This window comes from Panthera onca, chromosome E1, assembly GCF_046562875.1.
Source record: "Panthera onca isolate mPanOnc1 chromosome E1, mPanOnc1 haplotype 2, whole genome shotgun sequence".
Lineage (NCBI taxonomy): Eukaryota > Metazoa > Chordata > Mammalia > Carnivora > Felidae > Panthera > Panthera onca.
In genome coordinates this window covers 42,811,439-42,836,882 of record NC_138352.1, presented here as the reverse complement: position 1 = coordinate 42,836,882, position 25,444 = coordinate 42,811,439, and the positions used below count along the sequence as shown (strand labels likewise).

The window sequence follows — 25,444 nt, the reverse complement described above, 5'->3', positions numbered from 1 at the left end:
AATTACATGTAACATTATACGGAAATATTAAAAACTTCTTTCTAAGATTAAGACAAGAATGTTCAATATCTTCACTTCTATTCAACATTTAGCTGGAATGTCTAAGCAAGTACAATAAAGAGGAAAAAGAAATAAAAGGTATAAAGATGAGAAAGAAAGAAAACCATCTTTGTTTGCAGATCAATGACTACATAGTAGAAAATCCAAAGGAATCTATTAGAATACATGAATTTAGAAAGGAGGGCACTTGTGATGAGTGCTGGGTGTTGTAGGTAACTGATGAATCACCAAATCCTACACCTGAAACTAATATTACACTATATGTTAACTAACTGGAATTTAAATAAAAACTTGAAGATTTAAAAAAAAAAAGAGATTTCTGGATACAAGTTCAACATACAAACAAAATTATGTAGTCTATATGCTATGAAAAAAAGTCTGAAAAATGAAACACAATACGCTATTTATACTAGCATCAAAACATCAAATAATTGAAGTAAATTTTATAAAATATGTTTAAGACTTCTACATTGAAATGTAACAGTAGTAGGAGAAATTAAAAAGGCCTAACTAAATGGAGAGCTATAAAATGTTCATGTGTTGGAAGACTGAATATTTTTAAGATATCAATTCTCCAAAATTTGATCCAATGAAATCTCATCTAAATTTCTGTAGAGATGATTATACATTTAATGTGTATGTATATGAGGATATAGTTATATCTCAGTGATTTTCAAACATTTTTTGATTCAGGACCCTTTTGTGCTCTTAAAAATTGAGGTTTCCAAAGAGCACAAAAGGTTTATGTATTTTATATCTATCAACATTGAAAACATTTATGTATTAACTCATTAAAATACAAGAAACTCTCTATGTATTAACATAAGTGATATTTTTTATTCAAAATTTCCAAACTGAAAAATAATGAGAAGAATGTAATTTTTACTTTTTTGGACAGAAACTTTTATAATAAACAACAGGTAGATTCTCTTATCAATTTGTGCATTCAATCTGTTGTGATATGTTGTTTTGGTTGAGTATGTGAAGACAAGTTGGCCTCACTCAAAAATGTAACTGGAGAAGGATAGAGCATATTCAGATCCTGAGCCTTTTCAGATTCTTAGAATATTCTTCTTTGAGATGACCCTTAACAAGTTAATTGAAACGATATCAATTAACTTTTGTAGTCTGTTACATGAAAATCCTTTGTCCTTTCTTACATTTGGAATGAGTCCATTAACCATACATACTTTTTTTTTTTTTTTTTTTTTAATTTATTTTTGGGACAGAGAGAGACAGAGCATGAACGGGGGAGGGGCAGAGAGAGAGGGAGACACAGAATCGGAAACAGGCTCCAGGCTCCGAGCCATCGGCCCAGAGCCTGACGCGGGGCTCGAACTCACGGACCGCGAGATCGTGACCTGGCTGAAGTCGGAGGCTTAACCGACTGCGCCACCCAGGCGCCCCGATACTTTTGTAATATAATAAAATTGGTCTTTCAGAAAATATTTCAGATCTCCAAATGTGGATTTATATTATTATATGACATAAAAATATCACACTGGTTAATATCACCACCTATCTCATCAGAAATGTCTTTAAGTATTGGGAGCTTATTAATTAGTGGTAGATACATGGATATATGATTTTCAATTTTCTAAGTTTTAATTGAAAATGAGTTTTATCATTGGTAACAAATATTGTCAGTTGTTTTCTTTGAAGTGGCAGGCCTATTTTGTTTATTTTTGAGAAAATTTTTGCCAAATACCCAGGTTTGAATAAACAAAGTTTGTCAGTTGTTCTTTCTAATAAAATAGTATTCCATGAAAATAGTTGCTAGTTCAGTTCACAATAATCACACAAGTGCATTTTGTCAAGACAACTATCATTCATTAATTCAACTGTGATATATAGAATAAAAAGAAGTATACAAGCAGCAAAATTGAATAAAATTTTCACATGTCAATGATTTTGTCTGTATTATAGACATTCTTAAGTAATTGTAGCTTTTTTAAACTATGAGTGAGTACCCATAGCTACAAGCATAGTTTGGTACCACTGCTTTCACTATGCTAAGATGCCATCAGTTTTATCAACAATTGCTTCCGCATCATCTGTACTTAATCAACACAGCATAAAAAAGAAAGGCCAATAATCACTTCATATTACCATAAAAATAGCTTTCAAGCACAGATCCCTTAAAAGTGTCTTGGGGACTTCCATAGGTCAGTGGACCACACCATGAATTACTGGTATGTATATACATACACATGTGTTTGGAAATGCAAAGAATCTAGAGTAGCCAAGACAGACATGAAAAGCAAAAGTGAAGATATTAAACTGCTATATCTCTTACTAAAACGCTACAATCTTAAAACAGTATCATATTGGTGTAAAGGCAGATACACACACACACACACACACACACACACACACACATCAAAGGAACAGAATAGAGAATCCAGGAAAAACATGGATTTTTTAAAAAGGCAGCAATGAAATTCATTGGAGGAAAAAAGTATCTTTTTGATAAATAGTGCCAGAAGAAATTGCATGGAAGAAACTGAACCTTGATCTTGATAAAAATAAATAATTTGAAAAGGTTCATATACCCAAATGCAAAAGCCATTTTTGCATACTATACAATTTTGCATACTATACAATTACTAGAGAAAAGCATCACTCAAGACTGGGTGGAATGGGGAAAAATTTTTGTTTAAAACACAAAACATAAAAGGAAAAACAGTGGAAAAATTGGACTTCTGGCTGTCAAAAACCACCAATACGAAAGTGAAAAGGCAATAAACTAAAAGGAAATATTTGTAAAATATGACAGAAGACCTACATCCAAAATATTTAAAGAATTTAAATGCAATAAGACAACAGACCACATAAAAGTTCACTTCACAAGTACATTACAAAAGAAGATCTCCAACTGGCCAGAAAGTATATTCAAGGTACTCAGTATTGATATTCATCAGAGAAAAGCAAATTGAAACTACCGTTTACATTTACAAGAATGGCTCATACATTTCTAAGAATGAAAAATGGCATAGTCATTTTGGAATACCTTCTTGGAGGTTCCTAATAAAGCTAAAGACATGCCTACTTCTTGAGCCAGCAATTCCAGTCCTAGGTATATGCTCAAAATATATGCATGTATATGTAAAAAAAAAAAAAAAAGTGCATATGTCAAAAAAGAAGGCTTGTACAATAAAGTTTATACCAGCTTTATTCATAATAAGCTAAAAGCAGAAAACAGTAGGACAATGGATATATAAAAGCATTTTTTTTAATGTTTATTTTTGACAGAGAGAGAGAGAGAGAGAGATTGTGAGTGGAGGAGGGACAGAGAGAGAGGGAGACACAGAACCTGGATTAGGCTCCAGGCTTCTGAGCTGAGCTGAAGTCGGCCACTTAACCAACTGAGCCACCCAGGCTCCCAGGACAATGGATACATAAACTGTGTTATATTTCTACTACATTGCAATGTAAAAAAAGGAACTAGTAACACATGTAACACCTGGATGAACTCAAAACCATTAAGAAGCCAGACACAAAAAAGTATCTATAAAGTTTAATATAGATAAAACTAATTTATGATGATAAAACTCATAGTGGTCATCTCTAGCTCAAAGGTAGTATTGACTGGAAGGGGCATGAAGGAACTTTCTAGAATGATGGAAATATTCTAATTTATTCTGAGTAGTGATATACATAGGTATAAAAATTCATCAAGTTGTATGATTAAGATATGTACATTTCTGCTACATATAAATTTTACCCTGATTTTTAAAAATTCTTCAAAGGTGATCCAAAGTACAAGTTTATCAATTTCTCAAGCTGGAAGAGGCTTTGGAAATAATCTACTTCAATTCCTTCATTTTATGGTAGAAAAGTCTTGGGTTTTGAAGCAATTTCCCAAACAGGTAATTACAGGCAAAGTTGAGAACAGAGCCAAAGATTCACAAGTTACTAGTCTCTATTCTTTACACTACACCAACCTTACAAAACAAGACTTTTTCCTGGGAACAATTATTTTCACTTCGATTATTTGCTTTAGCTTTTCTCTGACAGTTTTCAACAATATCCAGGGGACTATCATGAGCTCTGGTTCCGACTAGTTGCCCGGGTGAGGTCCCAGGCTGCTTTTTAATTGCTCACTGGGCTTATATATTCAATGGAAAGAGACTCTTTTGTTTCTTTCTAAGTTTATAGATGGCACCTATAAGCATAAGCCTCTCAGGCTCTTGGACACAATTTAAAATAGCGTGGCACTAACAGTTTGACACTAACGTCACTAAGACAAATGGAATTCCCGGTTCAGACTTAAACAAATTCTAATACTGCCCCCAATATTGTCCCTCTGCCACCACAGTCTCAGGCAACAGACTGCATAAACAGTCCAGCCTTGTATTAAAGATGTAGTAATAAAGGTACAAAAAAGGAAAGTTGGGTCTTTTGGCCAAAAAGCCCCTTGTAAATATGTGGCACCCCGGTATATCAACAGTAGGGAGAATTCCATCAATTCCTTCTCAAAATGCTTAGGAAAGACTTAAAGTCATGTCAAGGACTTGGTGCTTGCAATAGAGAAAGCAAAGGCGAGGTTTTAGTTGACACAAAGATTTATTCAAAGAAGCAATGTGTCAGCAGAAAAAAGCTTTCCCAACAGTTTCTTCTACTTCTGTTTACAATTTCTTCATCTTCAAGTGGGGCACTTTCTTTTTCTTAATTGTGCTGAGCTAAAATTTTCCACATTGTTAACTTGAATTTCATCTTCTAACATCCTATAAATATTAGAAAGAAGAATGAGAGGAATATTTAAGTCAGAAGGAGAGAGATGTGGCTGATCACCTTCCTCATGGGCAAAATCAGGTCTTTTCCCTATGCTCTTAATCTCTAACACCTATTTTTGATTCTATACAGACAAGTAGGTGTTCATTAGAGTTGAAACAAAGCATAAACTTCCTCTTTTCTAATAAAAAAGCCAGTCTTAATATCTGAATTCGAATATTTGCTAACTGTCTCAAGCATAAATAGTGTCAAAGTAAAATTGCTGACCTCCTTTTTCCTCTCTGAGGGACTGTTCACAGTTCACGACTAAGCCTTCTTTTAATTTCATCCTCATCCATAATCCTCTTACTGATCCCACATAGGCTTTGAATACTCAAGGTACAAGTATGCCTGGGGTTTTCGTCACCTTATAATCACAAAGAATATATGGAAGTCCATTAAATGAAAGCCACATCATGTATTCAAAGAAATATATCAATATTTCTAAAGAACTTTATATCCTTTATATCTGAGAATTATTTTAGGAAATAATGAACATGTCCCTGCCAAAAAAAGAAAAACAATTTTTTTTGTGTGGGGAACCTTAAACTCTTTTTACAGACGCAGAGAAGACTAGATAGGTAGGAAACATCACTTGTTGAAAGTTTCAACAAATGTTCAAAACCACGATTATAATGTCATGGCTTTCATCATTCAGCTCTAGTTTTTAAAATCACGGCACTAAGTTGCCTCACCATTGGAAGACTAATGGTGTTTCTTACAAATCTCTTTGCTTCTTACCACCAGCATCTCTTGCGTCTCTGATAGCGGTAAGACACAGTGACTAAGCTTGTCTGCCTCAGATTGGAATGGCAACTGTAGATACAATGAAATATAATCCCTAGGAATATTCTTCCCCCAGCATATCAGAAAAATCTCTGTAAAATAAAAGCATGCCCCAAGTGAACGTCCTTCCTTCCAGCAGAGGTTTGACTTAAATAATCTCCTTGTTGCCTACCCAATCATACTTCTCTAGTAAGTACCTTTTTAAAAAAAAAAAGTCTGATGCATCAAATGCCAAATACACAAAGCAGGCACAAATGATCGTTACAAAATCAGTCAGAGCAGGCCCAAAAAAATTATTACAAAATCCACCAAATCAAATCAGTTTGGGTTTTAAGTATATCAGTTTCTTCAGTACACAAATTACTTTGCTAATGGGAAAAAATGGGTGTCGAAAAAGTATCTCCTGAATTAACAAATCTCTTGGAAATTATTTAGATTACTTCAACTGTACAACAAAAATAATATTCCTCTTAAGTCAAGAACATCAAATACTAGTCTGGAACTTTGTCCTTATTTGTAGAAATACTTGACATAACACTAATACCTTATTTATCAAAGCCTACTCTACAGGATAAGAACTCATTTTGCTTAACTGTCACAATTTTCCTTCTACTGTCATCTTCCTCAGGAATGTACTTAAATACTGCTCCTACCACTTCCAATAACATTTTCTCTATTAAAATGTTTACTTTAGTAGAGTTTGACAAAGAGGCCTGCTCTTCATATGAACCAGGCATGCGTCTGTCTTTAAATCTCAGTTGCTTTGAGTTCTTTCTTGGTAAACATCAGTTTCCATAGTAAAACCACAAATGAGGAGAAGCAAACTTAGGATGAACCAGATCTTTCTAGGCTTTCTGCCTGGAGGGCTCAAAAGCAACTTTAGAGCTGTTATTAAGTTACTCAACAGGTATAGCCTACAGGTCTGGGAATGAGAGATCAGTCACCAATGTGAGAAACAAAGTTTGAATAGGATATTGGCAGCTATATTTCTACTTTTTCTTCAGAGGTCCTATAGCTTTATCAAAAGAAGGACACAGGTTATAAAAAAAACAAACAATGAAAAGAAATTCTTAGATAGCTGACCGAAAGGAAATGTACAGAGAAAAAAAGTACTTCATCTAGAAATATTATCTATGATTTGGAGACACTGATGTTAATGAAAAATGGAGTAGTTCCTTCAAATCTCATTTGTTCTACGTAGCCTGTGTGTATAAGGGTAAAATCCTATAAAGTATCTTTCCAGAATGGTCTTCTTCTTGGTCAAGAAGGGAACATCTCATAATTATCTAAACTCAAAATTTAGCTAGGATAGTACATTTTGACTCACCAAAGTTCAGATGAAACATGCTGTGGGAGTGACATCTACTTATAAAGCAGTTATACTTCTGCCAGTCTAAATACACATATTTATATAGAGACAGTAAGAAGCTGGTTCGTACGTATCTACAGGCATAGAATTTATGCCATGCCTAAATCACTGAAGTTAATAAGCAAAACATACATATTTTGGGAAACGTATTTCGATGTGAAGGAGTGAAGCACAGATATACTAGATGATCAAGAAATTATAAAAACAAAATTTCTTAGCAAAAGTGGTATAATGCTCTGCTGATCTCTTTTAGTTTGAACAGAATAACATTGCCAGATAGAGCTCTAAAACATAACATGCTATAAATAAATAAAGGTATAAATAAAACATTTTCATTTTGAAAATTATTACAACTGTCAAAGATCTAGTCATATCACATTAAATTTCATTTCATTAAATGCCTCTGAAAAGTAATCATATGAAAAATAATTACTGCACCACTAGTTTAGAAAGAGCAAATGCTGTCACTAAAATAGAAGGATAGTTATAAAATGTGCCACAAGAACAATTAAAAAGACAATACATTTAATTGTATAAATTGCTTGAAGGTTAAGACAAAGCCATGAAGACCATTCAGAGGAGGCACCACAGTGGTCATATCTCTATGCAAAGGCAATCAGAACTCCAGATAAGCATCTTCATAATATGCAGCTGACTCCAATGGCCATAATCAGAGAAGTACTTCCTGGTTCAGGAGCAGTTATACAAATTTATTAGACTCTTTTTAACAGAAAAATCTAAAACAGAATTTTCCCATGAGCTTCTTTTTATAAGGAACCCGAACCATTTAGTCTCTAACTTCCCTAAATATCAGTAGAAAAGTAAGTCTGTTACAACACCGGTCCTACTGGATAAAGTAGATTAAGTTTCCCCAACAAGATATTATTTTCACTCACTTAAAAAATACGTTGAACAATAGGGATCCAAACCATTTGAGAGGCAGAGAATTATTCATAATAGTCCAACTCCTCATCTATAGGGTTTCTTTAGCTCCAAGTTACAGAAAGCAGCACACACATTTCATTGCTCTGTCTCAGAAAGGAACTATGGCTTTCTGGAATGAAAACAGGCTTAGAAAAATAACAACAGAGCTTAGTCACCAAGAAGCTCTTTCTCTACTCAAAAAGATTATCACTTTCAGGCAGAGGCTCAGAGCTGTAGAACAATACCCTAGAATCTCCTACAATGTGTCTCTGATGGAAATATGAGTGAATCAAGGGCAAAGATCTGTTTCCTTTTTTAAATACCATTTTAAAAACTCTTCTTGCAGCAGATTTAAATCAAACTATGGTTGCCAATAGTGCACTGATATTCCTCTCTGTGGCATGAGGATATCTTTACAAAGAGCTAAAATTGATATACTGCTATATGATAAATGTGGAGTATCATTACCTCAGAGTAAAGCGCTGAATATGGCAACTTTTAATAACGCACAACAACTGCTTTAGTGATGTGTGTTTTACTTGACTGGGAGTCACCTGACTCTAAAACATTAATAATGTGACAGTTCAAGAATGTTAAACCCCTACAACAAAGGCTACTACTGTAACCTTGAATAACATACTTTAGGTTACAATACATCACTTCCAGGATTCACAATTTTTAAATGACAATTCCAGATGAGCAAGATCTCTTAGCACTCTCAGATCGAAACTATCAGACACCTATCTCAATATTTTATTCAATGCAGGGAAGGAAGGCTAGAGACTTCACACATTTCTGTGCTTGTTTCCAGGGAACAAGCATGGTTGCCAAGTGAAAGCAGAAGGACAAGTATGAGCCCTCTCAAGCAAGAGTCTACACTACAAACGAAGGCACAGCCCTGGATGCGGACAGCTCAATCAGACACAAGGTCCGATCCACTGAGAGAAAAAAAATCAGAAAGCTAAGAAAACGTACAAAACCATTTAGCTTTCAAACTTCAAAATACATCCAGACACAGAATCAGAAACAGAAGCTTTGGTCTTTAAAAAGTGACCTTCACAAATCAGTTTTGTGTTTGTTTCCATTTTCTTTCACAGTTTAAGCCTCAATCAAATCAGCAGTCTCTGGGGATTTTGAAATTGCTATAGATTAAAATCCTGTCTGACTCAACTGTTTGACTAATGCTGAGTATTTAATAATTCCACTCAGGAGAGACTTTTTCTTGATGAAACCCTGCTGTATGCTAGCTTCAGATGCTCTGCAGCTGCACCATAATATAAAGCATCACTGTCCTTATTTCCTTTATCAATGCATTCAGAGATGAAAAATGTATTATTATAAACAGTTCTATTACTTGGCAGACCTGGCAGAACACAGTTTTACAATACTAATGCAGCAACTATCACCTACAGAGGCAAAGACCTACTTCCAGATACTAATGATACATAGCCATGGCTTGGTTCCAAGGATAGGTGGTTAATAACTGTGATAGATAGACTAAAGTTAAGTTAATGAATTTCTAAACTTTATGCTTTCAATAATAAAACCATTTAAGTTACAGCACTTGGACTCTACTTCCACAGATCGAGCACTTTGATACTCAACAGGTTGAGTAAATTGAATCCATATATTGTATTTACGTTCTCTGTCAAGGTTGCTTCTCCACATTTGAGAGATCAAAGGCAAAACAGTGATCAACCCTGTAGCCTTCAATACTGTGTTCATTACATTTAATCAAGTGCCAAACCCACAGCATCATTCACCAAACTTAACAATACTTAAATGCATGGCATTGTTTAGCAACAAATATAGGCACAGTATTGGTTTAACAGATACACACATACACACATGCACACATATCCCAAAACAAACAAAAAAGAAGAAGAAGAAGAAGAAGAAGAAGAAGAAGAAGAAGAGGAGGAGGAGGAGGAGGAGGAGGAGGAAGGCAAAAAAAAAAAAATACCATTCTCTACATTGTGCAGGAAAAGAAATTTAAAATGCACAGAACTCTCCAGCACACATTTTAGAGGTGGTTTTCTACCTGAGGCAGCATCAATCACGGTGGAAATTCCCCTTCGATCAGAGACTGGACGGGATGACCCTGGCATGCTGACTGGGTCAGAGCGGACCGGCTGGATCCTGCAATGCAATTTAATTTAATTCACATATGTTACTGGCATCAAAACTGTCGCATGCTACAACAGACCTTAAATCAGGAATGCTGGAATAGGCCAATCCATTAAAGAACCATTCATTCTAAAACCAGACAAATGGGGGAACTGTAGTTCCTAATTCTTGCACAAAGCTGAAGGACTGCAAATATTCCCTACACTCCGGGCCCCTTCTTCTCTTTGTAAGTTATTCAATAGATTTTAAGTAAGGGATCGAAAAATTGACATTAATTCAAAAGGATAAATTTAATATAATGGGAAAGGAAACAAAATACTTTATACCAAAACCTTTGACATTTCCAAAGGACAGATATGAGAGTTATAACACTCTTAAAATTCATGAATAGCACCATAGCTAGTAACACGTGCCATAAAACGCAGCATACACTAGATATAAAATTTTGAGCAACTCCCTTACGATCCTTAATGAAGGTTACTTTATATATGACAAGAAGCAGAGGAAAACAAAGCTGTGTTCAAATGTGTGGGCCAGAGGCTTAGCTAGGATCACTACCATCTGAGTTACCTCCATAAAATTACCAATTAGCATGTGAGAATCAATTACAGTTTCATCAAAACTGAAATTTACTACATATAATTTCAAGTTGCTTAGGAATGATAAATCTACAAATACAGAGTCTATTTCCAGCTGTCTTAGATTAATACTATTAACATAAAAATATCTGTATGACTAGAAGATCTGAGAGCCTAGGCAACATAGAGGAATAAAAAGTTGTCATAGCAATACAAACATGCATTTTTGGCAAATTCATTCATTCAATGAGTATTTGGTGAATATTAATCATGCATCAGTATTATTTTAGGAACAGGCAGAAATGAAACATGAAATGTAAGGTGTACACGTGGATATATGGTATAGCAGGTGCACATTCCTGGCTGATGCAAAAGAAAAGTGTGAAAATGAGTGCAATAGGTAATAAAAGCTCAGAATGAGAAAATGGGGGAATGAATACATGGTCCACAGCAGACAGATCTTGTGGAGCTGTAACAGGAATTGGATGTGAATACAGTAACAGGATGTGTGCATATGCAGAGGAGCAAGAAGTGCTCTTTAAGCACAGAACTGGAACAAGAAGACCGTTGGATTGATGACTAAGCATGGCAAATGCAGGGCATCTTGAGGAGCATGATTTGGCAGAAGCATAGAGTTCATAGTGGATACTGGCGGAAGAGAAGCGGTTGATAAGCGCCATGGACAGGTTATAGAAGCCTAAAATACCAAGTACAGACTTCAGAAAAAGAGTAGTTATTGAAAGCTCAGTTTAAACTTATGTGTATTTGTTGTGTGAGTAAAAGAAATGGGAGACAGGTGAAGGACAATGCATTTGATTCAGCATTGGAAGATGGAAGCTAGAAATACTGATATACAAATACTGGTCACTGCTATTGTGGACAACATGTACCACCCAGCATTCGTTCTACCCCAGCTGATTTTGCTAAACCAGTCATGGTAATCTCATCATCTCATGGCAGAGATTAGTCAACTCCATGATGGGCAGGCCTAAGCAAATTTGGGCCAGTGGGAGAAGAGGAGCTGGTGTCTGGAAAAGATGTTTTCTGGTTCTTAAGAGAAAAGAAGCTAGACAGATATGATCAATTTATCCAAAGTAAAGCCCCCTCCTGGTCTAAATAGTTTAAGTGGGCTAATAAATTTCCCATTATTAATTCAATCTATATTGGGGTGTCTGAAAAATCCAGAGTTATGGGTGGCGTGTACATGGGGTTATAGATGAAACAAGGCTGGTCACGAACTGATGTGTTGAAGTCGGCAACAGATACATGGGGACTTATTCTATTATTTTAACTTTTAATATGGTTATATATATTTGAAATTTTTCCATAATAAAAATGACAAAAATAAAAACAAACTGGTAGAGGTGATGGAAATATCCTGGAATTAGATAGTGGGGATATTGCTCAAAATAGTGAATATACTAAAAACCACTGAATTATGCAGCAAATTTTATGTTATGTGAATTATGTATCACTTAAAATAAAATAACATGAATAAGGTCTGAGGACCTAATGTATAACATGGTGACTATAATTGATAACACGGTGTTACATGAATGATATCTGCTAAAAGAGGAGAACTTAGAGGTCCTCAAAAAAATCACTATATATATATATATAATATGCATATTATATATATACACACACACTAAATATGTGAGCTGATGGATGTGTTAATTAAGCAGATGAAAAAAATAAAATAATAAAGGAAAAGGAGCTATTCTTGAGTAGAAAACTAGACTTTGTATCTCAGCTTCTTTATGTGATCTATTTCTTAGGTCTCTGAATAAATATTTCATTCACCTTTTTTACAGTTTAAATCCCTCCCCCAAGTCAGGAGCTGCCATGAGTTTAAGCCACCCCAGATGTCCTTATGAATATGACAGTCAACTCAACACCTGCCTGTTCCCCATTTAGATCAGGATCTAGGGAGGCAGACTATCAGAGCACCACGCAATTCTTGGTGATACCTTATGGAGTGCAGGACAGGGTACCAGATGTTAAAGGGTTAGGCTGTATCAAAAACATCTAAATAAGTTTTTACAATTCAAAGGACAAAATAAGGCTAACAGCCATGGTGTCATTGTACATAAGCCTAAAGAAATGTAGAAGAAATAGAGGTGAGGCACTAAGAGCAATAGTAAACAGGAATGAGGAGAATGTAAATAGTTGCATTTCTAGCTGGATGCTGGGCAGGAAATGGTACTAAACAATCCACTTGCGACTGAAATGATGTAAGTCAAATCTGAATTTCCCATCAAAACTGTGTTCTAATGGAAGTTAAGGTTTTAACCAAGAGTCTATATGCTCATTATAAGAAAAAGGAAAGCCCCTAGGGAAAATTCTAGAAGGAGTTCAGGAAAGTAGCTTTGTCTGAAGAAGCAAGTTAGAGAACTCTTAGATGAAGGGCTCTGTCTGAGGTAAAGAGTAATTAAGCAAGCTGGAGGTCACAAAGCAGAGGAACAGAGCTGTCTATATAGGAAAGCTAGAGATGTCCTCCAAAGAAAAGGGACAGGGGTTTATTACAGCACCAGGTGACAGTCATCAGAAAAAAAAAAAAAGAACTTGTGAATAGTTCAATAAAGAGAATATATATAGTTTTATGGGTCATCTATTTTAAATGCTTATTATTATTTTTTTTATTTTATTTTTTATTTTTTAAATTTATATCCTCGTTAGCACATAGTGCAACAATGATTTCAGGAGTAGATTCCTTAGTGCCCCTTACCCATTTAGCCCATCCCCCCTCCCGTAACCCTCAGTTTGTTCTCCTTATTTATGAGTCTCTTCTGTTTTGTCACCCTCCCTGTTTTTATACTATTTTTGTTTCCCTTCCCAGTGTTCATCTGTTTTGTCTCTTAAAGTCCTCATATGAGTGAAGTCATATGATACTTGTCTTCCTCTGACTAATTTCACTTAGCATAATACCCTCCAGTTCCATCCACATAGTTGCAAATGGCAAGATTTCATTCTTTTTGATTGCCGAGTAATACTCCACTGTGTGTGTGTGTGTGTGTGTGTGTGTGTGTGTGTGTGTGTGTGTTGTGTGTGTGTGTACCACATCTTCTTTATCCATTCATCCATCGATGGACATTTGGGCTCTTTCCATACTTTGGCTATTGTTGATAGTGCTGCTGTAAACATTTGGGGTGCATGTGCCCCTTCGAAACAGCACACCTATATCCCTTGGATAAATACCTAGTAGTGCAACTGCTAGGTCGTAGGGTAGTTTAAATGCCTTATTATTAACATTAAAGTACATGAGTGACTTAGAAACATGAATAACTACACACTAAATCATTAAGTTGAGGACTGATGACTTCCTGAAAATGGACTGGCTATCTAAACCAGATCACATTTAATAGTTGGTACTGGTGAAAACTGGCGTAACACTCAGTACTGCCACTATTGCCTAACATCTTGGGGGAAAAGTCCCACTTCTGAAAAGCTGAAGATCTGCTAGGTTAAAAAAAAAATGTATAGAGGAAAGAAATAAAGTACAAAGCAAACAAAAAATTAAAACACTGAAAAAGGTATTACAGGAGGCATGTTCCATTATATGAATTACTCTTTTTTTAAATCTTTTAAATGTTTATTTATTTTTGATAGAGAGAGAGAGAGAGAGAGAGAGAGGGGCAGAGAGAGAGGCAGACAAGGAATCTGAAGCAGTCTCCAGGCTCTGAGCTGTCAGCACAGAGCCCAATGTGGGGCTAAAACCCATGAACCGTAAGATCATAACCTGAGCTGAAGTCAGGTACTTCACCGACTGAGCCACCCAGGTGCCCAACTCTTTTTTTTTTTTTTTTTTAAGTTAGCTCTACACTCAATGTGGGGCTTGCACTCACAACCCTGATATCAAGAGTCGCATACTCTACCAACTGAGCCAGCCAGGTGCCCCCCATGAATCACTCTTAAGGAAGAAACATTTGGGACTAATCTATCTCTACAACACCTTTTGCATTGTTAGAAATGATATTGACAAAGAGATATATAAAAATATATTTCCAACATATGATTGGGACATATTTTTCCATAATTTTTAAAGAGATTCAAGAAAAGTGTCTATTTTAGACTTAAATAAGATACATTACAGAACTTTTTATAAGAGAAGACAAAGAAAGGGAGATTACATTGCATTAGACTAAGCCCTTCATTGTTATATCCTAATGTGTCAAGTCTGGGTGTAACAAATTAAACTGGTTAGCAAACCTGAGACCTAAAAAAGTCAAGAAGTTCTCCATTGCATTAAAAAAAAGATCTTTAATAATAAAAAGCATACTTGTAAACTTTGTACTATGACTCTTACAAGTGAGGGTCAGAGAATACCTATGAGGAATATATAGATACAATCAACTATAAGTGAATTTATATCAATTCTTTCTCATCCAAAAACTTTTTAAAGCCTAAAAGAGGGAATAAGCAGGATTTGGATGAAGGTTGGTTGAAAGATGAAGAAGCGTCAGTAAGATCAGGAAAGGAGGGTACCCTCAGACTTTAAGCAGTTAGAAATAGGAGGAAAGCAGCATGAGATTTTATTATTATTATTTTAATGTTGATTTATTATTTTGAGAGAGAGACAGAGCACAAGGGGGAGGGACACAGAGGGAGGGAGACACAGAATACGAAGCAGGCTCCAGGCTTTGAGCCATCAGCGCAGAGCTCAACATGGGGCTCACACTCATGGACCCCAAAATCATGACCTGAGCTGAAGCCAGATGCTTAACCAACTGAGCCACCCATGCGCCCCTGAGATTTTTTTTTTAATGCACTGAATATTAGGTTTAGGAAAACACAATCTGAAACACAAATACTTACTGAATGTGAGGAGAACCCACATAAGATTCCCCACCAATAATAATGAATCACAAGCTACAGTGCATGTATTTTGCACCATTAGTAGTGTGCCAAAAGGACACAGTAAATTAGGTAAATATAACCTAAGATGCTCATTACAAATGAATATATTAATCTACTTAAATCACTCCCCAGTTCTTATTTCTTACCTGAGACTGTTGAGATCAAGATCATCTGTATCAAAATCCAAAAGGGGCTGTGGAGTATCACTTGGACCATGAGACTGCAACACAGATGAACTAGATGATATGACTGTGGTTTGGCCTGAGGGGTGGATGGTTTTGAACTGGAACTGTGGACCCATCCACAGACGTCTGTGGGGTCCAGTGTGCGTTACAATTTCTACCTGCAACAGATTAAAAATCATGATTTAAATGTATTATGACCTCCTTCAAAGAGCCTTTCATGATTCCCTCCATCTTGTCTCTGAACACCCTCTAAGAGAAGCCCATCTTAACCAAGTGGGAGAGGTAAGGGGCATCCACAATCAGAAGACAATGGTAATCACAGCCTGTATAAACATTCACTACCTCTCTGTACTGATTTTTACCACAATAAACAAAAAATTCATTGTGTGTGTGTGTGTGTATTTATATAGGTGTGAATCCACACACACACACATGCTCCCCCACATACAGAACACAAAGTCACGTGAGAGTAAAAGGACCAGTTGCCTGCCTCATATAACTAGCATCAACTCCCTAGGAAGTACCTTTTTCATTCATTCTAGACAGTACTTACCACTTTGTGGCCATGCACTGAATACTACACCTATCAATCCACAGATTAAAAGTAATTCCTTCACTGAGGATCAAGCTCATGACAAACTTGACGTTGTTCTTGAACTATCCAAGGAAAACAAAAGGTCTGAAATAATTTTCAACACCCAAAGCCAGTTTCTTTCTACAATTAAATATTATAATATTTACTATACTGCCTTCAAAATTCCCCTAAATCAACTTTTAAATAAATGAAAAGAGTATTATATATTTTCTCTCAGACTAGATTTGTCTTCAAAATACTGTTATTCAATTAGAATGTTTCCTCCACTACCGATAAGTGTGGCAAAACAGTAACACTAAAATGTTTACAAGTTTCATGCTCTATGGAGGGGATAGGGAATGGTGCCAATATTATAATAAAGACTTTAAAGATAATGCATAGAGTAGAAGATAAAACCTGAAAATAAACATATCAAATGATTTTATACATGAGCAACTTGACTAAGACACTAAATATGCAAACATTTGGTGAAAAACTACTTCTCAATGTCTTTAATTGCTACATCCATGTCTGTATATACACTTCATAGAACTGACTTCCACATGCCTTATTTTTGCCCTGAGTTCATTTATATTTAATCACATTTCTCTGATTGCGGTGATTAATTCTTAACAAAACATAATTGAAAAGGTTCAGAGTGCAGCTCTGGGTTTGTTAAGTCCTAAAAGGCAAAAGCATCATGGTCTTGGAACAATATTCACATTCCCACTAATCACAGGGCGAAAACTACTCAGATTTAGGACAGTGATTTCTGATTCAAGTAGGTGTATTCCACAACACAAATTAGGCCACAGATAAAGCATTCTGTGTATTTTAAGCTCAAAACCATCCGTGTCACAGAGCCGAGAGGTAAACAGATGCCTATGCAATTTCACTGAGGCGATGGCCAGATGTTCCTATTCACTCTCCTGTTGTGTGCAGTACAAACATATTGTATATACTTTCACACTGACAGCACACATTACCCCTTTTCCTGATTGAAAAGTTGAAGTGAAGGACAGTGGGTTCTTTGCCAGCATTTTAGGTTTTTTTACTTCATCGTGGTATCTCCTCAAGGAAGGAGGCATCTCCATATGCCAGGAGCTGAAGTATCAACCCTTCATCCAAGGAGCTTCCTGTGAGTACTTTAGGTGTAATGAAATGTATGTTACCTAGAAACAGTTTGATTCTCCAACTTCCAGATTCCCTTTTGTTTTTTTGGGCTACCCTCCCTGAGAAAGCAGTGAAACTGCATGGGCCTCCACTGAGGCACCTGTCTGATGAAAAGCCTCTGGATTGGTAATCTGAGACAGGTCATTAACTTCACCAAATGATGTCAGACTTGAGGCAGACATAACAGCATTTGTAATGAAGTCATTTGTAATCTCATCATTTTGAAATCTGCCCAAGTATCTTTTATTTCAAAGCCCTTGAGATGAAGACAGCTTCACCTGGCAAAGGGAGAAAGGGTCAGCTGAAGCTGTCACAGGACTGCTTTGGAGACCACTGGAAGCAGTAGTACGTGAGCTGAGGAAAAGAAACCCAGCTGGGCACAATCAGGACATGTGCAGATTAGAATGCTGAACTTTTCTAATCAAAGTATGGGCCCAATCTTCAGAAAATGTTGGCTCCACAAAACAAATCCCACAGATTGTTGAATGGTTGCACTTTCAACAAGGCCAATTCTTATTTTAACCCAAACAGTCCATCTAAAATCGAAAGTTCTAAGAGATATACATGGATTGTTTGAAAGAAATGCCTATTTTATACAGAGGGCTAATGTACACATACACATATGTATCTAATACATATAAAATATATGGATATACATCCCTGCAGCAGTACTTACAAGAAATTATTTTTTTATTTGAAAATTTTTTAAATGTTTATTTATTTATTTTTGAGAGTGAGTGAGAGTGAGACAGAGTGAGAGTGGGGGAGCGGCAGAGAGAGAGGGAGACACAGAATCCGAAGTAAGCTGCAGGCTCTGAGCTGTCAGCATGGAGCCCAATGGAGGGCTCAAACTCACAATCTGAGAGATCATGACCTGAGCTGAAGTCGGATGCTCAACTAACAGTCACCCAGGAGCCCCCTATAAGAAATTCTTAATATGGAAAGACAACTGATTAATTCTTGGTGATCCTACAAAGAGTTCCAAATTCTGCCTATTTTCCTCTAAGGAAAATAATTTTTCAGTTCTTAGAATTCAGTAATAAAAACAGACAATGGATTTCTGTTCTCTTTCACTTTAGTAGGCCAAACATTTTACAGTTTTACCTGAGAAAGCCATTCTTCATCTTCCTGTCCACTATGGTCAGAAGCTAAACTGTCATAGGACCCATGCCGAGTAATGGGCCCAGGACTTCCAGGGGGAACCACTGTAAGGGAAAGAAAACATATTTTAACAACTTTAACCCCTGCAGTGGAAAAATTAATGTGGGCACGACCATCCTGGATATTGTGTTAATTTTTAAGATAAAATACAACATTAAATGCACAAAGGCAATTTAAATAATTAATGAACAAGAAAGACTGAATTTTTTAGGACTAAGAAAGATCTCCAATTAAGAGTATACTTTAAAAAGTATCTATACAAATTTCGTCATGACATATATCGGTGTAAAAGAAATAAACAACCAACTACATCTTAACAGCGCAAGTACGTTAAGGAGCAGTGACAAATCCACTACACGTGCACCAGTGTATTTCATAGCATTCAGGATTTAGGACATTTCAATCACCTCCAATTAACAAAGAAATTAATTTGATGCAGTTCCTATAATTTGTGAAGGAATTTTTAAAACAAATGCCAAGATTCTTTAAGAGTCTATTTAATAGTTACATATAAATTACAAGGCATAAATATGCATTTTTAATTTAAAAACATTTTCAGTTCCTGAAACATTTCATTTATCCAAAGAAATATTTCATTTCCTTGGGCACTTCATTAGTTTCCCCAGTTCTTCAGTGGTAGAATATAGGCTGAAAACACAAAAAGCCTACTTTCTCACACAAAGAAGAACCTTTGCTTAGTCAAAGTGATAAAATTATTTAACAAACATTTGTTGAGTTCCTACTATAAACCAAATATTAACCCAATAAAAACTTAGCTTCTTTTTAAATATTTATTTGCTTATTTTTATTATAAGATAGTCTTTATTTTTTGGAATAATTTTAAATTCACAGCAAAACTGAGCAGAAGGCACAGTAATTTCTCATATACTCTCTGCTTCCATGTATGATTTTAATACTGAGAGAAATAAAGCAGTGAAGTACTGGGGGAAATAGAAAAAGGAAAAGTAGGGGGGGAAGGAGGGAGGAAAATAGGTGAGTATTAAAAAAGAAAAGAATTAGAAACAGAAAATTATCTCATAATTTCCATCACCCAGAGATACATTCCTTGGCTACATTCCTAAAAAGGAAATAAAAGGATATGAACATATTTAAATATCTCAAAGCTTATTAGGAGTTATACACTTTCAGGAGCACTGACTGAAAACACAAATCTCACTGCACTCTTGCCAGAACAAGGTATCTTGAAGAAATAAATCTTAGTGAAACAGATAACAGATGAAGTAGACCGAGTAGAAGAACCTTGGGCAAGATTGTAAAAGGATGTACACTCACAAAAACCTAACTTAACTTGGTGGCAGAGGACAAGTGGTACCTAAGCCATCAATTACCAGTCAGAGGGAAATAAATAGTATTCAAGTGTAAGATTTGCAGTGGCTAAAATGATTAGCTGCTATTTTTTCAAAATCATAGTTCTGCTAGTGAGAGGTATGTGGCCTTTGGCACAAAACACCAATGACCACCAAAGCATAACATCTGATTTCTTGAAATTCTAAATGATTACCATGAAGAAAAGAGTATCATAATAATTATCTAATTAATATTTAAGCATCCTCTTGGGAATAATTTTGGTGTATACTACAAAACTGTTAAGTACATTTATGTTTGCAAAAGGTTGAGTTGTTTCTAAACCATTTATTATCTTTTCAATAAATAAATTTTATATTAAATTCTTAATACAGAACAGAGCAGTGGATCCTTCAAACCCTCTACAAACAGTAGTCGAGAAGGTAACTAAGGACAAATATTTAAAGGTTAGGACAGCCTTTGAAAAGCAGTTGAGGGCAAAGAAGATTTTAAGGAGGTGAGGGAATAGGCCATACAGATATATGAGAGGAAAGTGTTACAAAGAGAATATCAAGTACAAAAATTTTTTAAGTGAGAACATAAACGAAAATTTTCAGTAATTATTAGGAGGCTAGCATGGTTGGGTATGAGGAGGCAGGTTGAGAGTGGAAGATGAGTCAGTAAAACAAAGGGGGCAGAGAGGGACGACAAACCTAGGGATTTTTGATGGAAAGATATAAGAAAGTTGTAATGCGAAGTGAGAAATTGTACCCTTTTATAACTAACTAGTATTTGATGAGAATTCTTCCAAGAGTTTATGTTGCATTCTCTACATGCTGAGTCAAAGCTAGTACTTGTCACAGAATAAGCACTCAGTAAGTATTAGGTGAAGGGAGTTTGGGGTTCTGGACTAAGTAATGGCACCAGAATGGTTGGACATTTATTTATCCATTATCAAAATGGGATAAACTTTAAAAGAATATAGTGTCAGGGAGGGGGTAAGGAGTAGGATTGTAGATGAAAGAAGATTAGTCATGAGTTCATCATTGTTGAAGCTGGATGATAGGTACATGGAGCATCATTATTCTACTGTTTTCTAATTTTGTGTATGTTTGGCATTTCCCATAGCAAAAAGTTAAAAAAAAAAAAAGAGGAAGAAAAAGAAAAAGAAGAATCCTCTTCTTCCTCCTCCCAACTGTCCTCTACTTTCCAAACAAAGTGATAAAAATACCAAATATATACCTATAAAACATTAACCCTGAATCCTGAATTCTTAAATAGAGATTGTAAGAGGTGTTCTATTACCTTACATTCACTAAAAAATAGTTTTCCAACAGATCTGAAGCATTCAGAAGATTCACAATATAAAATACAAGTCTGGTGGGATAATATTTTCAGCATCAAATAAATATCCTTCCCTTTCTCTCACTTTTCTTTGTGTTTAAAAAATTTTCCCTAATCCAGGTCAGAAGAACAGTCACGTTCACTACCTTAAGGAAGCAATGACCCACGAAGTCACAATAAAAAAAGAATTCAAAATGTTGACCCTGGGACAAGAAAAAAAATTTTTAAGTATGATAATAAAGAGGGCACCTTTTGGGATGAGCACTGGGTGTTGTATGGAAACCAATTTGACAATAAATTTCATATTAAAAAAAAAAAGAGTAAAGCTTCCATGTTCTCTAACCAGCCCATTATTAGGAAAGATTGAGATTTGAGCAAGAGTGCCATAAAAGGGATAAAAAGAGAGTCCAGTCCCCAAGAAAGGGTAAAAAATGGCAGAATCCCGAGAGTTTTAGGGATAAAACATCTGTGAAAAAATCGTATCTTTATTCTTGAGTAGAGTTCAGGGGAAGTAGCAAGAGATTCCACATGGTGCAAGAGAAGAGGAGGTATGCACATAGTGTGTCTACACAACCAAGTCTATGATAACCTCTCCAAGTTCCCCATGGATCAGGTGAGAATAATATTTAGTATGTGTCCAAGAGTAATATGGATGAGATCCAGAGAACTGACAGGTATTTAGAAGGCTTCGAAGTAGAAACACGGATGAATGCTGCAGAGACCTATCTGAACCAGTAACCATTGATCAGGCAGGGAACTGGAACAGCCCAGTGGTCATGCTAAGGATAAAATGTCTCCAATTCTCCTATCTCATATCTTTGCACTCTGAAAGCCCTATAGAATTTAGATGCAGTTTTGGAGGGGGTATAATTGACTGAGATTAATTTTTCCACATATGTTAGAAGGCACAAAAGAGAATTACAGGAAGGCAGTTTTTTTATAGAAAAAAATTAAGCTCTGTATCTCACAAGCCTAAGTTTAATGGACCAACATACACACCTTCTATATAAAGAAAAATGTTTAGTATCTTCTGCATTTGCCAACTGTTCTTAGATAATTAATAAACTTGGGGTGGGAAAAGACTATGGAATTTTGAAATAAAAAACTCTGCCATGTTCCTTCCCTACCTTTAGAACAGTAATTTAAGACAAACCTATCCATCTAACTAAAAAGGATACACTACCAATTTACTTTAGAGAATACAACTTCAAAAGTACTGCCTCTACACACAGGCATGTGGTAAGTATAGATCAACAAGCAAGAGCAGGATGAGCAGATCATTATGAGGTAACTGTGAGCCAGACTTTGTTTATATTGTGTTCTCAGGAAAGCAGATCATGCTTCTAGTGAGTAAATAAATGCTAAAAAAAATCACGACGTGTATTTTGCTGTCTTAAGTGATATATGGGTGTGTGTATGTGTACATATGTGTGTTTCTATGTACATATTTATATATTTTAATATGTGTTTATATGCAAAGCAAACAAAAACAAATCTGCTGCAGTGCCGACCTTTGCAAATTAGTCCTGTTAATCTAAACCCAAAAACCTTCCAACTCAGTAGAACAACAGGAGTAAAATTATGAACAGAAAGATTAAATGCTCCTTTGATAACAACCCTAAGTCTGAATCCACATAACAAAATTCTCAATATTATAAAGTGGAAAATGTCAATTCATAATATAACTTCTCAAATATATAAATATTTTGCATAAGTTCTCTGGTTTTCAATTTTTAGATGTCTTCTGCCCTGTAACATAAGGATCAAACAGTACAGAATTTTTACAAATTACCCATACAAAATACAGTATTTCTGCATTAGAGATAGTTAAAAGTATTGCTCTAGATTATGTTAAACTATGAATACAAAGCATTAAGCAATTCAAATAATAACTAAGTGAAAGAGTTGTAAACATTGTGTTAACAGACATCTAAAGACACTCTTAAGTCTTCTTGTTAACATTGAGTAATAGAATGAATATAGACTATTACTTGTAGGTTAGGGTATGTAGGATTGAATCAAGGTTCCAAAAATGAGTTCTAGTCCTGGAGAAATTTAAACTTCTTGACATTTCAGGGTGTTTTTGCCAAAACAATAATAGTATATCCTCAATTCCAAGGAATCAAATTCTTTCTAAAATATGCTAAAAGTAACAGCTAGATCTCAGTAATCTAGATTCACCTACAAAATATCCAGTCTTCCAATTAGAAGGTTGAAGATAAGTTTTCACCATTAATATATTAACATATTAGGGCAGGTAATTAATTTTCTTAGTGTATTGGGCATGGTTTAGATATTCAGAAAAAAAAAAAAGTCAGATCTCCTAACTATAGAGTTTACAACAGAGTACCCAGGGTCTAGGTATTCTGTTAAGATGTTGGAATAAAAGGAGTAATTATTTGCTCCCAGTACCATGTGCTTTTAAAACAATGAAAGAAAAAAGATTTGGCAATGCATATCAAAGTAAACAGACCAACCACTTACAGGTTATAAGCATCCTTTTTACATAAACTAACACAAAGCATAACACTGAACAATGAGCAGTGATTATGTATGAAGCCAATGAAGGAAAATCTATTTGGTTCTATTCTGTTCTTGTCCAACTGTTCCCTACATTTCTTGAACTCCCAGTAATAAATTCTTTTAGATGGAGCTCTGGAAGCTTCAGAGGACATAGCTAATCAACTACAGGTGCTGCTGCCAGTGAACTCCACACTCCCAACTTTAGAAGATTTTAAAAAACTATTCTACTCCCTGAAATGAACCTCAACGCTATTGGAATAGAGAAGTCTGCTTCTCAAATAAGGGGCAAAATGCTAATCTAAATGGTATCTAGTTTTTTATATGAGATACAATTCTCTGGTTTAGCTCCTGTTGAAAAACCTAAAATGTGTTTGTAACCTGAATATATAAATTTAGAAACAAACTTAGAGAGTCTTTTTTAATGAAGAAATGAATGTAGAGCCAAAAGGTTTTTTTTTTGGAGGAGTGTGAGCTGGGTCACAGCAGCAGCCGTGTGGGCAGTGGAATAAAGTATTCTTCGAAAGACTCAAGACCAAATGCAGCTTGTTTCCTACTCCCTAACGTATCCCACCCCCCTACCCCATCCTCCACAAACAATAAAACCTTCACCATGCTGAAGTCTTTAGTGGAGACCTGAGAGGTGAATAATGTTGTGCCGGCATTATTTGGTCCTTTCAGTTATTTAGGGGAACAACATTCCTTTTTCTAGCAAAAGAGAAATTTGTGAGTTAAATGACATCATGTTGCCTTGAATGAAACAGCTCTGGCTCAAAGTTCACCCAAAGGCCAACAGTGATAAACTCTCACCGAAGGACAAACTTCAATATATTTTTGGTACTTATTAAAAACAGCATTTATATAGCAGCCATACAACAAGAGAGGGCTCTTTACCAAACTCTGTTTCTGATCAGAAAGCACTTGGGATCTGAGGAAGAAATGCTGCTTAGGAATGTACTTTCCTAGTACAGAAATCAAAATTTGCCTTTTAAAAAGAAAGGCTCAAAAGACAATCTAAAAGCAAAGTGGTCTAAGGCATTTTCCAGTGAACAAGCAATTCACAAAAGAGGAAATACGACAGCCAACAAACACATGTAAACAGTAGCAACCAGAGACTTGCAAATTTAAACAAGTTAGGCTTTTATACTATCAAACTGGCAAAAATTAAACCCTAGTCTTTTAAAATAATTTTTTTAAGAAGGGAGAAGGCTAGGGGCACTGGGTCGCTCAGTTGGTTAAGCATCTGACTTTGGCTCAGGGTCATGATCTCAAGGTTCATGAGTTCAGGCTCTATATCAGGCTCTGTGCTGACAACTCAGAGCCTGGGGCCTGCTTTGGATTCTCTCTCTCTCTCTCTCTCTCTCTCTCTGCCCACTTCCCCTCTCAGTCTTTCCCTCTCTTTCAAAAATAAATAAACATTAAATTTAAAAAAATAAAAAAGAAGGGAGAAGGCTCTCAGGTCAAAAATGTCACACCTAAATACATTAAGAAATGGGAAACATTCTTACTCTTATTAAGGAGGCAACTCTATTTCTACTCAAGTCTAGAAAGAAGTTTTTTCTCTGATTTATACATGTTTCCATTTAAAAGTAAATTCACTGAGTTGCATACATAGAGGAGTTAAGCAATAGCACTATATATTACTGGCTATTCTGTTTATTAGGGGCCATCTCTTGTACCAGAGCAACAATAGTTGAAGTGTTACAAT

General features: G+C 35.6%; 1 protein-coding gene across 13 annotated transcripts in view; it reads right to left on the bottom strand.

Annotated features, from left to right (window-relative positions):
* The window catches only part of BCAS3 (BCAS3 microtubule associated cell migration factor), a 614,259-nt gene that overhangs the window by 253,935 nt on the left and 334,880 nt on the right, over positions 1–25,444 (bottom strand). For 11 of the 13 annotated variants that reach the window (XM_078437391.2, XM_078437395.2, XM_078437397.2 and 8 more), the window contains 3 exons: positions 18,511–18,611; positions 15,621–15,817; positions 9,954–10,051 (listed from right to left, as the gene is read on the bottom strand). In XM_078437391.2, the coding sequence (XP_078293517.1) occupies positions 9,954–10,051; positions 15,621–15,817; positions 18,511–18,611 (396 nt within the window). Of the gene's footprint in view, positions 1–1,481; positions 4,788–5,061; positions 5,201–9,953; positions 10,052–15,620; positions 15,818–18,510; positions 18,612–25,444 lie in introns of those variants that run through there. The other 2 variants (XM_078437400.2, XM_078437401.2) reach the window with 2 other exon arrangements.